The sequence below is a fragment of the Alosa sapidissima genome, chromosome 8 (genome assembly GCF_018492685.1).
Source record: "Alosa sapidissima isolate fAloSap1 chromosome 8, fAloSap1.pri, whole genome shotgun sequence".
In the NCBI taxonomy this organism is placed as follows: Eukaryota; Metazoa; Chordata; class Actinopteri; order Clupeiformes; family Clupeidae; genus Alosa; species Alosa sapidissima.
In genome coordinates, this window is record NC_055964.1 from 38,612,587 (window position 1) to 38,630,582 (window position 17,996).

Here is a 17,996-nt window from a genome sequence, read left to right on the forward strand (position 1 = left end):
TGCGAGGACGATATGAGCCTGTTGCATTTAGTTAGATGTCCGAGTCACACATAATGTTTGAAAACCACTGGCTCGTAATCACAATAATTTAACACACGACAGTTGGATAACCTACTTCATCATGTCCCCATGCCTACATTTTTGTGAGTAGCATAGAGGTCGTTAAAAACAATAAAGTATGGCTCTCCGTTTGGGACATCGAAAACTTTTTTTAATTTTTAATAGACTACCGTCGAAGATGCTGACTTGCAAAAGCCTCGGGATAACACGTTATCTCCACTATTATCAGTCATGCCCCTTGATCAAAGTGGGGAATGAAATAAAAGTTTGATAACCACTGGCTTAACAAGTTACCTGCAGTCCAGAACACAGAATCTATTGCAATATTCTGATGATCGGCGATGATATCGGCAAATGTTTGTTTTCCAAAGTAAGAATTTCATTTCACCATGCACCTTCGACAATACCTGGCCTACCTGGTATCATTACAAACATTATTCTGTGTCCTAAAACTGGCATATTTTATGGCATTGTGTCATGTAAGTTCGTTGCAAAATCTAGAGAAATGTGTGAGGTGGTCAGCGGGGGACAATTGAGACACACATTGGATTGTGTTATTACTTGAACATTCCACACTATCCACAGCTGTGGTAGGCCTATCAGGGGCAGGAGGATTACTGTCAGCGCAGGCTTTATATAAAATTCTTCAACAGAAGGCCTTGTTTGTGGAGCGCTTTGCTTCGCTTCTGTAATTTCGGCTTCATTGAAAATGAGGGCTTCCCTCAATGACCCTCCGAGAATAAATAAAGGTTGAATGAATGCAGGCTTGCCCAAAATAAAGGCATGTGGTTTGCGCAGCCTACAGTAAATAACAGACCCGCCAGAATGTGCGTTATGATGCTTTTTTACGAGCAAGATGTTTTTGGTACCCTACGCACACTGCATGTTCTTAAATAACAATGATCATCAGTAATATTCGACCATTAATTTGGGTAAATGGGCAAGCGTGACCACCTTGATTGGCTGATTGTAACGCGGGCATGATTCCAAACACCTCCCTTACGATGATGAGTGACAGGTCTCAGAATGCGTGCGCTACACAAGGACGGAAGATGATGAATAACTGGGGCCGTAGGCTATTCACAAAGGCTTTTATCTTACTACTAGGAGTAGGCTACTCCTAAATCGCACTTAAAGATTTTAGATTGGAGTTTTCTCTTAAAAGTTATTCACAAAGCCTTTCAGACAACTCCTAAACTAGGAGTGAATCTTCGTGGCTATGGATGACGTCATTACTCATGCACGAGCTTGACTGAAGTGACCACCTTGATTGGCTGACGATTGTAACGCGGGAATTCCAAACACCTCTCTTCCGATGATGACTGACAGGTGACAGGTCGGAGAATGCGTGCGCTACACAAGTAGTGTGAAGGACGGAAGATGATTAATAACTGAATAAAAAGGCCTAGCCTAAATGAATAAAGAGTAAGGCAAAACAAATAGCTTAGTAGCCTAATGAAACATAGGCCTATGGATTGATGCAGTAGCCTACCTTTGCAACATTATTAAATGAATCTGTCACCATATCCCTAGGCTACGTTTGCAAAGAGGAGAACATTTTAATTTGATTCACAATGAAACGTTACATTTCATTTCCATGTTAACAATGAGTAGTTTGTGTTGTTGTTGGTGGCGTTATTGCATCCCTTTTATGAATGCAAAATTGTTCCCTCGCAATTGGAAGCTCCTGTTGCGCATAGGCTATTTCAAAACATCGCAACGTAAAATGCCACAAAAAAGCTGTTTATGAATAGGTCTTAGTGAGTTAGGAGTCCTCTCGACTTAAGCTGTCCCAGACTTAGGTGCTACTTTTAGGTCTAAAATGCTTCGTGAATTACTTTTTGTGAAAAAATTAGGAGTCCTAAAGTTAGGAGTGACACGCCCATTATTTTTAGGAGTTGCTCCTAAATTCGCCAGTTAGGAGCTACTTTTAGCCTTAAAATTATTTGTGAATATGGCCCCTGAATAAAAAGGCCTAGCCTAAATGAATCAAGGCAAAACACATAGCCTAGTAGCCCAATGAAACATACGGATTGATGTAGTATCTTGTAACATTATTAAATTATTCTGTTACTATGCCTACGTTTGCAAAAGAGAACATTTTAATTTGATTCACAATAATGTTACATTTAATTTACATGTTGACAATGATTAGCCTAGTTTTGGTTGTTGTTGGCGGCGTTATTGCATGTTAGTTATGCCTACAATGCAAAATTGCTTCCTCGCGATTGGAAGCTCCTGTAGCTGCATAGGATTTCAAAACCGCAGGTTTGTGAATAGGTCTGTGAGTTAGGAGTCCTCTTGACTTCTTTTAAGCTGTCAGAGGTGGGAAGGTGTGATTTTTTGGGGGAAGGGCCGGATTAACTGGGCACAATTGTCTGATGGCCCCCCTTCCCCCCAGCCAACGTGAATCGGGTGGTTAGTTAATAGGCCTATCGTGAAGATTTTTCCTGCCATCTAAGGCACGAGCGCATCTGTGAGGCCAAACCTCACCAAGTAGCTCGTTTGTTTACAACTAACATTCCATTTAATTAAACTGCTTTATAGGCTATGCCGAAATAGTTTTCAACATTTTGAATATTAGTGTCGGGTGAATTGAAATGTTCTCAAAGTAGCCTTATGGCTGAAAGCTGCTTGGGACACCCCCCCCCCCCTTTCTGCACTCATTGTTTCAAAAGGAGTAATTTTGGCTTTGTCAGAACTGAAGAGCTGTGGACGGCACGGCACGGTATGCCCAATGAAAATAAATTAACGCAACGCAACACAACACAGACCCCGCTTCTCTCGCGTCAGTCACTGACATGAACGAAACACAGAACCCGCTTCTCTCACGGCAGTCACTGACAGTAACCTAGAATAAATGCATGGGGAAAAACACTTCCCCATGACAAAGACATCGTAAAACACTGAAAGTTAATATTTTGTCACTAGCAACATTCATCTGTCCTTTGTCAAATGTATTATGTTCCAAGTACCCTATGCGTAATTCTGCTTCATAAGGTTGAACAAATACATTTGCTTATTTCACAGAAAAATATAAATAGCCAGTCTACAGTGCAGAGTTGGTAAGTTATGGTAGGCCAACTTGCAGTGAACATACAAAGAGGGGAAATTATTTCTCTTGCAGCTGAGTAGCCTCAGGTGCGCACGTAGACATAAGGCCGAACATGCAAGCGCCAATGAATCGTGCTCTCACGGCAATCGCGCCGTTAAACTTAAATAGGTTAACATCACTCTAAGTTCGCCTTCAAGCAAGGAAAACGATGATTTGAAGACATCTGTTTCGTTGGAAGGGCAAGGGGTAGCAACAGGGCAACACAGAGACAGGCCCGATGGCAGGGCTGTTATGAGAGTATTAAAATATAGGATATTCTACGGGAAAACATTAAAACGGCAAGACAGCGGGGAAAGTTAAAATACGTGATAAACACGGGAAAAGTTGGCATGCATTGTTTCGGTCCCCGTGCACAGGGATTATTTGTCATACTATTAATCACATATGATTATTTGTGAAATTGTGCAAACAGGCGCAACACATTTGAAAAGGAAGGACTGGTATGCAAGCTCACGGGAAAGATTGATTTAAGAACGTTATCACAAAGTGTGTGGCTGTGGCGCGGGCGGAAGACAATTGGCAGGGGAGGGTCATGCAACTTCCAACTGAAGCACTCAAAATTCCTCCGGTGGCCCCTTCAATAAATAACGATCAGTCACTAGATTGCTGCTGGGCTATATGTCTTGGTTCTGTTAACAACTTATTGTCAAACGCATAGCCTATCTCGCGGTTGCATCCATTACAAACAAACATGCAATGTGAACGTCTGGGATTGGGGAGAGCACTAAATGCTCTACTGAATAAGCACGAAGTCAAACCTTTAAATGAAAAACACTCTTTAATAATCCAAAAAAAGAAACCGCTAATGAAGTATCGCTCGTAACTCCGTGATACCAGGACGTAACAGGAAGGCATTTGGCTGAGCAACGGAGGTTAATATGCTCCATGTTTTGTCCAAATGATGACTGTCTATCATCGTTGCACTCGGAGAAAACCGGAATGTTTCATTCGTCCCCGTTTCAATCGTCCCGGTTGTACCTACTCAAAACGCAGATAGAACCTTATTATTCTAAGGTAGCGAAATAGCGTTCAGCATGATTCATGCCCAATTAATTCCCCCTGTTAAAGTGTTCGCCTTTGTAGTTTGGTTTCGTGATAGCCTATGATAAACGGCTTATGGCCAAATATGTGAAAACGTTAAAATACAGTAGGCGATAAACCCAGAAAAAGTTGACAGTGATTTTTTCATAATCACTTTGGAGGGTCATAGAAAAATGTATTGCTGGTGAGGGAGGGTCACGTCTTTTTGGACTAATGCTCCCCAAACTCCTCCGGTAGCCCCTTAAATAAATAGGCCTAACGAACAGTCCCTAATGAAGTAAACTTGTGACCATCAAAAATCGTTTATCGCCTGTAGGCCTAACTCAGTGATAAAAGGACGTAACAGGAAGGCATTTGGCTGAGCAATGGAGGTTAATACTCTATATTTTGTCCAAATGATGTCTGTCTATCATCGTTGCACTCGGAGAAAACCAGAATGTTTAATTTGTCCTGCGTCTCTACGGCTGCAAACGGGATTCACTCGCAGTTAACCAAATATTTATTTATTAGGGCAGGCATATTTCTGGCTATTACATTATTTCTAAACCAGTCTGCTAAAGTCTGTAGTGAAGTCTGTGTAGGGTTTTCCAGGCTCCATTTCTTTTTACGAGACACCCTGCTCACTTGAGCCATCTACCGGTTGTTTGGGTTGTTGCAGCGTCTCACTGGAAAAATACAAATTAAAGTCGCGTGATACCGCGTGATCCCACGCGCGGACCGCGAGTGAAGCTGGCCAATTCGAAGCACTGCCCACTGTAACACGCATCGTCACGGCAATGTAGCCTAACGCAGTCTGGACTACTGGCACTCGTAACAGCAACTCACACGGGCTCTCTCCCTCCCTCCCTTGAAACTGTTAAAAACTTTGTTACCCCAAGTTGACCCCAGATACACGGAGGATACACGAGTTTGCCGTTTATTTTAGGCTAATGTTAGTGGAGAGTTTGCAGATTTTTACCTTGTGGATGTTGATATTGCACGAGTCTCTTGGATAGCAGCACTGCGAGTTAAACTCCCTCGCATCAACAATTTGCCCAGGGTGAGTAGAAAGGGACATTGGATTCTGTTTACAGACCCGCTGTGGTTAATTACCAGCTAGTAAACACATTATTATCGATCTGTGATATCGTCGGAGTCATGGTTTATACTCCCTATGGTCGGAGTGCTAGCTTGTGGAGTTTGACATACAGTGGGCAGTGCTTCGACTTGGCCAGCTTCACTCGCGGTCCGCGCGTGGGATCACGCGGTATCACGCAACTTTAATTTGTATTTTTCCAGTGAGACGCTGCAACAACCCAAACAACCGGTAGATGGCTCAAGTGAGCAGGGTGTCTCGTAAAAAGAAATGGAGCCTGGAAAACCCTACACAGACTTCACTCCAGACTTTAGCAGACTGGTTTAGAAATAATGTAATAGCCAGAAATATGCCTGCCCTGCCCTAATAAATAAATATTTGGTTAACTGCGAGTGAATCCCGTTTGCAGCCGTAGAGACGCAGGACAAATTAAACATTCTGGTTTTCTCCGAGTGCAACGATGATAGACAGACATCATTTGGACAAAATATAGAGTATTAACCTCCGTTGCTCAGCCAAATGCCTTCCTGTTACGTCCTGTTATCACGGAGTTACAGGCGATAAACGATTTTTGATGGTCGATTTTTGATGAAGTTTACTTCATTAGGGACTGTTCGTTATTTATTTAAGGGGCTACCGGAGGAGTTTTGGGAGCATTAGTCCAAAAAGACGTGACCCTCCCTCGCCAGCAATACATTTTTCTATGACCCTCCAAAGTGATTATGAAAAAATCACTGTCAACTTTTTCCGGGTTTATCGCCTACTGTATTTTAACGCTTTCACATATTTGGCCATAAGCCGTTTATCATAGGCTATCACGAAACCAAACTACAAAGGCGAACACTTTAACAGGGGGAATTAATTGGGCATGAATCATGCTGAACGCTATTTCGCTACCTTAGAATAATATGGTTCTATCTGCGTTTTGAGTAGGTACAACCGGGACGATTGAAATGGGGACGAATGAAACATTCCGGTTTTCTCAGAGTGCAACGATGATAGACAGTTTGGACAAAACATGGAGCATATTAACCTCCGTTGCTCAGCCAAATGCCTTCCTGTTACGTCCTGGTATCACGGAGTTACGAGCGATAAACGATTTTTGATGGTCACAAGTTTACTTCATTAGCGGTTTATTTTTTTGGATTATTAAAGAGTGTTTTTCATTTAAAGGTTTGACTTCGTGCTTATTCAGTAGAGCATTTAGTGCTCTCCCCAATCCCAGACGTTCACATTGCATGTTTGTTTGTAATGGATGCAACCGCACAGTGGCTGAAAGTTGTACTAAAGCTTCACGCAGCTTCACGCCGCGTAATGCACGAATGAAGTGGTCATTTGAAAGCGATGCCCACTGTAGCTATTGACCCCCATTTCAGTAAGAGTTTTACGACGGTAGCGTCAACCAGAGAGGTCCGACTTTATTAACAATAAGTATGTGATGGGCACCGTCAGTGTCATTTACCAAAGATCCTTGAATAGCCACAGGTGTTTCAACTAATTAGCAATAGCTATTACGAAGCTAACGGTTAGCAGCTAGTGCGCCAATCTTCAAAATGGATGTAGGCCTACCTGCTAATGGTAACCAACCAACACTAGACTAACCATCGATAACACTTTAACCGTGAAGCAATAGCAACCTTTCCAACTCACTAGCATAATGATGTTAGCACTAATGAACACCAAATTCAGTTCTTTCACCAACGGTAGTCTAGAACAATGGTTTTCAAAGTGGGGGCCGCAGCAAGTTGGATGAAAATATATATTAAAAAAAAGTTAAAACATAAAATATTTCTATTATTGTAAATATTAGAATATTATTAAATAGCATTATAATAATTTATTGCATATCTGAACATTATACTTTTAATGGTAATCTTTCTGATTGGACAGTATGAAACACCATAACGTAATCTGTTAGTGCAGCCTGGTAACGTCGCAAGCTCAGCTATTTACGTTAGCTAGCTGGCTAGCTGTCAAAATGGATAGATTTATAAAAAGGAAAAACCCTGACGATCCACCTATCGAAACCACAAAAACAACTCAGAAAACGAACTCCTGGCCTAGTAAAACTCGCAGGTATGAGGCAGCATGCATAAAGTATGGATTTACTAGCGTCACACACAAGAATGGACATGAATGCCCCAAATGCGTTCTGTGTTTCGAGATCCTCTCCAACGAATGCTTAAAACCATCGAAACTTCAACGGCACCTGAACCAGAAGCATCCAGGAGAGGCCAAAAAATCTATCGAATTTTTTGGAAGAAAGGAAGAACATTTGACCAGGCAGTCAGCATCATTCTCATGAGGGCATCGTTTTTGGCTTCCTATCACATTGTGCGAGCCAAGAAGCCACACACAATCGGAGAGGATTTGTTACTGCCAGCTACCAAAGACATTGTTAAAGAGCTACTGGGTGAGGATGCTGCCAAGAAAATTGATTCTGTACCACTATCTGATAACACTGTGAGCAGACGAATTGGTGACATGGCTGAGGATGTGTCTGATCAACTGTTGGACCAGGTGAGAGCCTGCAAATATTTCGCACTGCAGCTTGATGAGAGCACAGATGTGGCTAACGCTGCCGAGTTGCTTGTGTATATCAGATTCATTTCCCAAGAAAAGTTTGTTGAGGAAATACTATTTTGTAAAGTACTTGAGAGTAGAACCACCGGGAGAGATATTTTTCAAGTGTTGGACAAATATATTGATTCAAATGCACTTGACTGGTCTCGTTGTGTGGGTGTGTGTTCTGACGGGGCCGCGGCAATGACTGGGAAGAACAGTGGGGTGACGGCTCTGATCAAACAGAAGGCCCCGAATGCGGCGTTCACACACTGTATGCTCCATCGAGAAGCCCTGGTGGCTAACGGCTGGATGAGGAGCTTAATCAGGTACTACAGGACATAATACACGTAGTGAACTTCATTAAAGCCCGTCCCTTGAAACACAGATTGTTTTCACTTCTGTGTAAAGAAATGGGAGCCCGTTTTGATGGACTGCTGCTTCACTCAAACGTACGCTGGCTTTCAAGGGGGGCAGTTTTGAACCGTGTCTATGAGTTGCGGAGCTTTCAAGGGGGGCAGTTTTGAACCGTGTCTATGAGTTGCGGGGCTTTCAAGGGGGGCAGTTTTGAACCGTGTCTATGAGTTGCGGGGCTTTCAAGGGGGGCAGTTTTGAACCGTGTCTATGAGTTGCGGAGGGAGGTTGCAGAGTTTCTCTCGTCTGAAAAACATCAGCTGGCTGACCGGTTTACAAATGCAGCCTGGATTCTCAAACTTGCATATATGGCTGACATTTTTTGTCATCTGAATGTGCTTAATCAAAGCATGCAAGGGCGTGACACATACATAGTGCATATGCAAGACAAAGTGCGTGCTTTTTCCCTGAAGATCACGCTATGGTCAAACAAGCTCAAGGAGGGAATTACAGAAATGTTCCCACTACTACACCAAGAGCTGCTGTCATCTGGTGGTGAGTTGGACACCATTTCTCCACTGATACAATCCCACCTGGATCACCTCCAGAGATATTTCAGAGAATATTTCCCTGACATTGACAGCACCCATCTAAACTGGGTAAGGAACCCATTTGCCCCAGATGTAGGCTCTTGTCTGGACTTAAAATCACAGGAGGCGCTGATTGAGATGACTGTTTCATGGGATTTAAAAATTAAATTTGAGGCTCTTTCCCTGTCTAGCTACTGGATGTATGTAAGGAATGACTTTCCCACCCTAGCTGAGAGGGCTCTGAAATGCCTTCTTCCTTTTGCAACCACTTACTTATGTGAGTCTGGCTTTTCAACTTTGAAAGTACTTAAAACAAAACACAGAACACGTCTAAATGTGGAGAGTGACATACGTGTTGCACTGACAGACATAAAGCCCAGGCTTGAAAAACTGTGTAGGAGCCACCAGGCCCACCCATCCCATTGATATATTCTCTCTCTCTCTCTGTGCAGAGTTATTGAATGTTGCCACCAGGCCCACCCATCCCACACACTCACTCACTCACTCACTCACTCACTCACTCACTCACACACACACACACACTCACTCACTCACACACACACACACACACACACAGTGTTGTTGAATGTTGCCACCAGGCCCACCCATCCCACACACTCACTCACTCACTCACTCACTCACTCACTCACACACACACACACACTCACTCACTCACACACACACACACACTCACTCACTCACTCACTCACTCACTCACTCACTCACACACACACACACACACTCACTCACTCACTCACTCACTCACTCACTCACTCACTCACACACACACACACACACACACTCACTCACTCACAGACACACACACACACAGTGTTGTTGAATGTTGCCACCAGGCCCACCCATTCCATTGATATTCTCTCTCTCTCTCTCATTCACTCACTCGCTCACTCACTCACACATACACACACAGACACACTCACACACACAATGTTGTTGAATGCTATGCTTTCTCTTCTTTCTTCTCTCTCTCTCACACACACACACACACTCACAGTGTTTTTGATTGTTGCCACCAGGCCCATCCATTTCATTAATATGCATACTCAGTGTTCCCTCTCATTAAGATCTCTCTCTTTTTCCATTCACTGACACATGTGCACAGGTACAATGTTAAATGTTGAAATTACTGTACCAGATTTGAAGATAGTTAAATTACTTTACCAGATTTGAAGATCTGACATACAAATGTTATTGTTACAAAGCCAATAAAAATGAATGGATTTTCACCTAGATGTTTTATTTACTTATTTCTACATTTGCCGTATTGGTGATGGGTTCGATACAACATCACGCAAAAGGGGGGCCTCGGCCAGAATCTAGTGGTATTTGGGGGGCCTTGTCATGGAAAAGTTTGGGAACCCCTGGTCTAGAACACGGTAGAACTACATCTTGGAATAACCCATTTAACAAGTTTTTCTAGTTTAGTTTCTCAACAGTGGCCGATAAAAAATGATAAATGTCGAACTTACCTTTACAAATGTTAAGCTGACACTTCTCACACTTCTACTTCTTCTTCTTCTCTTCTCTAACGCTTGCACTGCAGCGAGAGTATCCAGCTCCTCCAGGAGAAAATTCAAATAAAATACTGCTTGCTGATTGGACGGTTGATTAAAGCGCGTATCCTCGGAAGATTGACATTGAAACGATGTTGATGAAATGCTTTTTAATTATGGAAAACCCAAACCCTTTAAGCAATGTTGATTCAACGCCAGTTTTTCAACGTTGAAATTATAATTACACTTAAACATTGAATTGATGTTGACTTTTTAAATTCAACCAAACAGCAACCAATCTGACCAAATTTCAACTTTAAATCAATGAAGTTTGCTATCTGGGAACGGCTTGCTTTAAAAAAAAAAATGTTTTTAAACTTTTTACTTTTACTTCAAATACTTAAGTACATTAAATATCAGAAAATTACTTTTGATACTTAAGTACAGTATCAGATACTTTAAGACTTTTACTTAAGTAATATTATAAAAGGTAACTTTCACTTCTACCAAAGTCTTTTTTTAGTATAGTACTTGTACTTTTACTCAAGTATTGCTTCTTTATACAACACTGGTCATTGGAAACATGTGCACTGTTCAAATTTGGATCGTTTAAAGGGGAACTTGGCAACTATTTCAACGTAATAAACCTGTTTAGAAATCATTTGGATGGTTAAATGACCTGTGATTTTCTCCGCTGCGCCTAGCGTCCCCAGGCAGAAAACCAACCTTGCAACATCGAGACTACCGTCCCGGAAAGAGAAGTGAGAAACAAGAAACTCGTTTTAAATCGTGTTTCTTACCTTGTAACATCCACATAGTTCTGCCAAACTTATGCTAACCGTTAGCTAGCTTGTAAACAAATCCATGTGCTTTATTGTTACCTTTTCCCACAGTTTGAAGTACCGTTAATAGCTTTATAAATAAAAATGTGCCAGTGGAACTATCTACACAGACCTAAAACCAGTCATCTCATAAAGACGACAGTGATGAGTGCGTGACTTGGCATTAGTAATGAACCGTAGTGCACCATGGTAGACTGTGTCAAGTGTGTGCAGTGTGTTAGATGCAGCATGCATATAAATAACATCCCCATAGTCCAAGACTGGTAGGAAAGTGGCACTGATCAGTTTCCTCTAGCTTGGAGAGTGAAAAAGGATTTATTTCTAAAATAAAAGCCAAGCTTTACTCTCAGCTTTCTCACTAACTTATCAATATGAACTTTGAATGTTAGCTTTTCATCAATCCACAGACCAAGATATTTATAAGATAAAACATTTTCAACACACTTCCCATTCAGTGTGGAAATGGAAATTTGAGAAAAAGAAAAGAAATTTGCTTCACTTCAAGATTGTATTTTCCTAATTCTTTTTTCATTGTGGGATTACAATAAATCCCCAACAGATTATGTTTTATACTGTTTTTTAGTCAACTTTAGCAGAGGTGCCAATAATTCTGGAGGTTACTAATAGGGTTGGACATGCACATCTTTACCAGATACGATTTTTACCAGATAAGGTCTGAACACAGAAAAGGGCTGAACACAGATAAGAGCTGAACACAAGGGCTGAACACAAGGACTGATGCTTCAGCAAGCCTTTACTGTTATAGTGTTTAGTGTGATTGAATGTAATCTAACCAAAGTTTTCAGAAATAATTGTTTTCAGTGGCCAAAAACAGTGTTTTTCTTATGGATGAAAGGCAAAAACACATGAGAATATAACTGTTATTCCAGATACCTGGCTACGTGTAAACACCGCCTTAATGGTCGCATAATCCATCAAGACTGACTGCATTTATCATTGTCATTACCACTGAACTAATTTAAACTACTTTACAAGTTCCAAGCAATCCAACCTCATGATAATCTTGCACTCTATTAAAGATGTCGGTACACTTGTTTGAAGCTTTAGATAACTTATTATTTTATTTGAGGGTCTTAAACCTTTTAGGATTCATACAGTGGGAACCTATCTTGTAAATTAGGATCTCAACATGCATGTCTACTTTAAGCTATTCAGATGTTATTGTTTTCTTTTATTTAAGATCTGAGATAGTGGGAGTTTCATCAATGGTGTAACTGATTATACTAGAATCAGGGAGTTAAATGAACAATATAAAAATAGAAACAAGGAAAGATGCTAATAGAGGCTAGCTGAGATGATGAGTTTCAACAGTGACAAAGAAAGAAAGAAGCACACAGAGGCCAAACCAAGCGCCCCCTGCAGGTAGGGGCATTTATTCCACAGGGAACAATGACACAGACATGCAACAAGGTCATAACAGTTAAGTTAAGACAGGTATTCATAATAAGCCCTTTGAGTATTGTCTCATCCAACAATGATTCTAAATTGTAGCATATTGTTGCCATTGCTTTTCATACACCATTAAAAAAAGTTCACCCTCTCCTTTACCTTAACCAGTCACTAACACTTGTTGCAATTTGATTGACTGATTTCCTCTACTAAAGAGAGAACATGGTGGGGGGCCTGTGACATCACAAGATGGCGTCTGCCTGCGGCAAGTCAGCTCAATGACCATGTTTAACAGGGGAAACAAGAGGACGGAATAAAACGAGGAAAAACAGCAAGGCGTTGCTTTCCTCTCATCGTAAAGACATTCATTGATATTGGTATTAAAACCAAAATGAAACAATCTTAGAAAAATAAAGTCATGAGAATCAAATAGCTCCAGACATCAGCTACATGACACTATCCCTCTCCGTGGCTCTGCAGTATCCAGAACTGAAGCAAAAGAAATTCAATTCAAGCCTCATAAGACAGAAGACTAGATAGATGATAGATAGATAGATACTTTATTGATCCCCATGGGGATCAACTACATGAAATTCAATTCAAGCCTCATAAGACAGAAGACTACATGAAATTCAATCCAAGCCTCATAAGACCATGGCCTCATAAGACAAAAGACTTCTTCAAAAAAGAGGCTCACTTTTAAAATCACAGATACAAGGATCTGAACCTACTTTACACCTTCAAGCCAAACGCTCCACTGCACACAGACGTGAGCATCTGCTGCTGAGCGCGCTTGTCCACGCGCTCCTGATGCAGAAGGATCAACGCCTCAGCACCCGTGACCCCTGTCTGTCCTCCGTTTCAAAAACGCAGATGGAGCTATCAGGACAAACCCACACACACTTTACCCAAAACACAAACAAATTCCTACCGAGCCATCAGGATACAGCACAAAGACACACACTTCACCCCAAGCAGGTGCTTTCTTGTCTTTAAATAGTTTTCATGCGTTTAAAGGGTCGCCCTGTCTAAAAAGTGCCAGAGCGCTTGGCCTCTATGTTAAAGGTATGTGGGACACAGACGTGCCAAACTTACAACAGAGCTAGTTCTTAATGCATTTAAGGAAAGAAGTTCACTCGTGACATACACACAAACACACCATCCCTGATCAATAAAGAAGTTTGTAAGCAAAACACACAGCCCTGATTGGTCGGACCAGGGGGCGGGGTCCATAAACCACAGCCCTGATTGGTCGGACCAGGGGGCGGGTCCATAAGCCACAGTCCTGATTGGTCGGACCAGAGGGGCGGGGTCCATAAGCCACAGCCATTTCCAACACAATTATGACCGGACGCACATTCTCCCGCCAACGCCTTCACCCTATGTTTGTACATAAACCGTATAAACAGGTAAACCAGCCATTCATAACATGACTCATAACATGACTATGCATTAAAATAGTTGACTAATGTTTTAACACAAGTATTCTCTTCATATCATTGCAATCCATAATGTATTTAATTCATTTATCTTTGGACACAAGGAGCGACTGCCAATTTTAAGGGATTTTCCTGAAATTCTGGAAAGGTCTGTGACCATTTGTGTTTTCTTTTGTCTGTTCCTCTCATAACACAATGAGGGCAGTTGCGGAGTGCAGCTCTGCCATGCTGTATACGCTTTCCCATTGGCTCGCCCCTAGCGTGACATCACAATGAGGTGGACACTTTCACAGTTCCATCTTTTACCTCCTTGGTTCCAAAATAAACGATGCAGCTTCTACAGAGACAAGTAGAGACAGCAGCCAACACTAAGTCTACACTGTGGAATATAGAAGACAATCATTCACATTCACATGACATACATATCTATTTCAACAGTCCCTGACCACATTTTGCTGGCAATTTCATTTTTTTTTAATCTTTTATATTACCAGATTAAAAATAATAAAAGTTTTATCATATTGACATGTGCATAGGAGAGTGTTATTGGTTTGCGTATTATTTGTAAATGCGTCTGAGTGGTTGTTTGTGTATGTATATGTTTGTGTGTGTGTGTGTGTGTGTCTATGTGGTCACAATTGTATCACGAGGAAGTATAAAAAATAAATTACGCTTACACTTTGTCATTCAAACAGTTTTCAAAGTTAAATCACACTTGTTAATGTATGCGTATATATGTCTGTATATATTTATACATAATATATATTTATATATAGATCTTTATATTGAAGCAATACAAGACACTTTACAAATGTTTAAATAAAAAACTGCTGATACTGTAGAGTACATTTCAAGACAACCGGATCAAACCTGCGGTTTGTAAGAGGGAAGCTCTGCGCTGCTGGGGTGGTGGAAGAGGCTGGGTTAGCATTAGTTAGCTAACCCTAGCTCTGCACTGCTGGGGTGGTGGAAGAGGCTGGGTTAGCATTAGCTAGCTAACCCTAGCTCTGCACTGCTGGGGTGGTGGAAGAGGCTGGGTTAGCATTAGCTAGCTAACCCTAGCTCTGCACTGCTGGGGTGGTGGAAGACTGGGATCGAGGCTGACGTTCGTTCAGAACAGCATTTTTAAAAGACCTCTTCTCCAAAGCCACTGCCACAAAATAAGAGCACAGGCCATCTCTTCCTCTGAAACCCACTAAAGCCGTACTACTCCATTAGAGTGTGTGTGTGTGTGTTTTGAAACCTACTAAAGCCATACTATTCCATTAGAGAGAGTGTGTGTGTGTGTGGGTGTGTTTTGAAACCTACTAAAGCCATACTATTCCATTAGAGAGTGTGTGTGGGGGTGTGTGTGTGTGTGTGTGGGTGTGTGTATGGTGTGTGTGTGTATGTGTGTTCTGAAACACTAAAGCCGTATCCCATTTGGATCAGCTGGCCAATCAGCCGTCATTTTGTGTTAACAAACCCAGACGGGCAGATCTAAGAGAAAAGGGATCAAATCAGTTGTGTGTGTGTCTAACCCTAACCCAGTCTTAACAAACCCAGACGGGCAGATCTAAGAGAAAAGGGATCAAATCAGTTGTGTGTGTGTGTGTGTGTGTGTGTCTAACCCTAACCCAGTCTTAACAAACCCAGACGGGCAGATCTAAGAGAAAAGGGATCAAATCAGTTGTGTGTGTGTGTGTGTGTGTGTGTCTAACCCTAACCCAGTCTTAACAAACCCAGACGGGCAGATCTAAGAGAAAGGGATCAAATCAGTTGCCGTCTTCATCCTTAAACAGAGAAACTCCACAAACACAAACACTCACATTTTCTGTTCAAAAATACAAACCCTTTTCATCCCCTAAAGCCCATAAAAACACAGCAAAGCCCTTCAACACAACAAGCGTCACAGGTCTGTGTGTGTTGGCATCCAAACCACACTTTAAACACGTCAAATCTTCTGTGCTATCATGTCAGTGTAAATAAGTAGAGTCCATGAGCCACTGCTTTAGCCTCAGCCACACAGGCATTCACTGTAGATCAGCAACCCTACCCAACCCAATGCTGTGTTGATCAGCAACCTGACCCAACCCAACCCAAAGCTGTGTTGACTTCAGACAAACTAACACAGCTGGATCAGATAGCTTTAAAGGCTAACCCTTAAAAGTGACACAGCTGGATCAGACAGCTTTAAAGGCTAACCCTTAAAAGTGAGGAGCCTTTTCAGTCCACATCCATGTTTCCAATCTTTCTGACATATTAACGTCTTCTGAAACTTTCCTTAACACACGTCTTCTGAAAATGCCCTTAAAGTCACACAGTTAGACCCATTGGGTCATGTACCATCACTGACTGGTCATGTCAGGGGTCATGGCAGAGTCAGGGGTCATGGCAGGGATCAGGGGTCATGGCAGGGGTCATCCAGAGCAGGTCACTGTGATGAAAGTGTGATTGGCTAACAATGCAAACTGGGCGCCACTCTTTGTGAGAGGGGTCATGGCAGGGGTCCGGGGTCAATGCAAACTGGAAATCGTACAAAACTTGTGTCGAGACATCTTTGATCACAGGGTTCTCACATGATTTCATTCCCCTCACACCTCTGTGTATGAGCGTGTGTAGGCATTTGTGTGTGGGGTTTGTTTGTGTGTACATGTGTGTATGTGTGTGTGTGTGTGTGTGTCTGGTGCTCAGAATCCTCAGCAGTCTCCTGGCAACCCACAGCAATCGGTGGTGTTCAAAGGTCAAAGGTCTCTCACCTCCTCTTGACCCCCCTCTGAGGTCAAGCTCATTGTGAGGAGGGGGGGGGGGGGCATGTTATTTTAGACAAACAGACAAGACCCCTCCACAGCAGCAGAGGGCGCCACTCTTTATGAGAGTGTGTGTGCCTACTCATGTCCATCAGGGTCAGTGTGCTGCGTGTGAAGTGTCCTGCACAGGCTCACGGGCCTCATTCCTTCAGGTTGTCGTGGGAGACGTCCTGCGTGTCACGGGCCTCATTCCTTCAGGTTGTCGTGGGAGACGCCCTGAGCGGAGAGCTCGGTCAGCACGTTGTCCAGGTAGTTGGGGTCGGGGTAGCCGTGGCCAGTGAGGTTGGAGCCGAACTCCGTCTTGTGGTGGACCTCGTTCCACACCACCGTGTCCGACTCTCCGGTCGTGCTGGACGTGCCGATGGTGAAGATGAGCCGCCGGTCCCACGCCATGATCAGCAGCTTCAGCACCTGCAGCAGAGTGTGTGTGTGGGTGGGTGTGTGGGTGTAGATGGGTGTGTGTGGTAGTGTGTGTGTGAGTGTGTAGATGGGTGTGTGTGTGGGTGTAGATGGGTGTTTGTGGTAGTGTGAGTGTGTGTGTGTGGGTGTGTGTGATGGGTGTTTGTGGTAGTGTGTGTGTGAGTGTGTAGATGGGTGTTTGTGGTAGTGTGAGTGTGTGTGTGTAGATGGGTGTGTGTGGGTGTAGATGTGTGTGTGGGTGTGTGTGTGTAGATGTGTGTGTGTGTGTGTGTGTGTGATGGCAGGTGATGACAGTGAAAAGTAAAAAAAAAATCATTAACAGCTGGAGCGGTCAGGGTATGAGAGAGTAGTGTGTGTGTGTGTGTGTGTGTCGGTGTGTGTGTGTGTACTGTTCTGAACTATCAAGCTATGTGTGTGAGCTTATGTATGTCTGTGTGTGAGAATGTTTGCATATTTTAGAGTGTGAGTGAGTGTGTGTGTGTGTGTGTGTGAGAATGGAGAGTGTGTGAAAGTTCTGGTACCTTCCGTCCTTTGTCGTTGTCGGGGAGATAGCAGTGGCGTGGGAACCCTCTTGCGCTGAACTTCTTACCTGGATTAGGATGCTCTGGGGTCTGGTGGTGCACACACACACACACACACACACACACACCTGGATTAGGATGCTCTGGGGTCTGGTGCACACACACACACACACACACACACACACACACACACACCTGGATTAGGATGCTCTGGGGTCTGGTGGTGCACACACACACACACACACCTGGATTAGGATGCTCTGG

General features: G+C 42.8%; 2 protein-coding genes across 2 annotated transcripts in view; both read right to left on the reverse strand.

Moving 5' to 3' along the window:
* LOC121716106 (chemokine-like receptor 1) overlaps window positions 1-17,996 on the reverse strand; it is a 965,204-nt gene that overhangs the window by 745,196 nt on the left and 202,012 nt on the right. The gene's annotated exons all lie outside the window — the stretch shown is intronic.
* Window positions 12,515-17,996, reverse strand: part of dtx1 (deltex 1, E3 ubiquitin ligase) — a 56,598-nt gene continuing 51,116 nt past the window's right edge. The window contains 2 exon segments of the mRNA XM_042102287.1: window positions 12,515-17,202; window positions 17,733-17,822. Coding sequence (XP_041958221.1) covers window positions 16,978-17,202; window positions 17,733-17,822 — 315 coding nt within the window. The 3' untranslated portion in view covers window positions 12,515-16,977.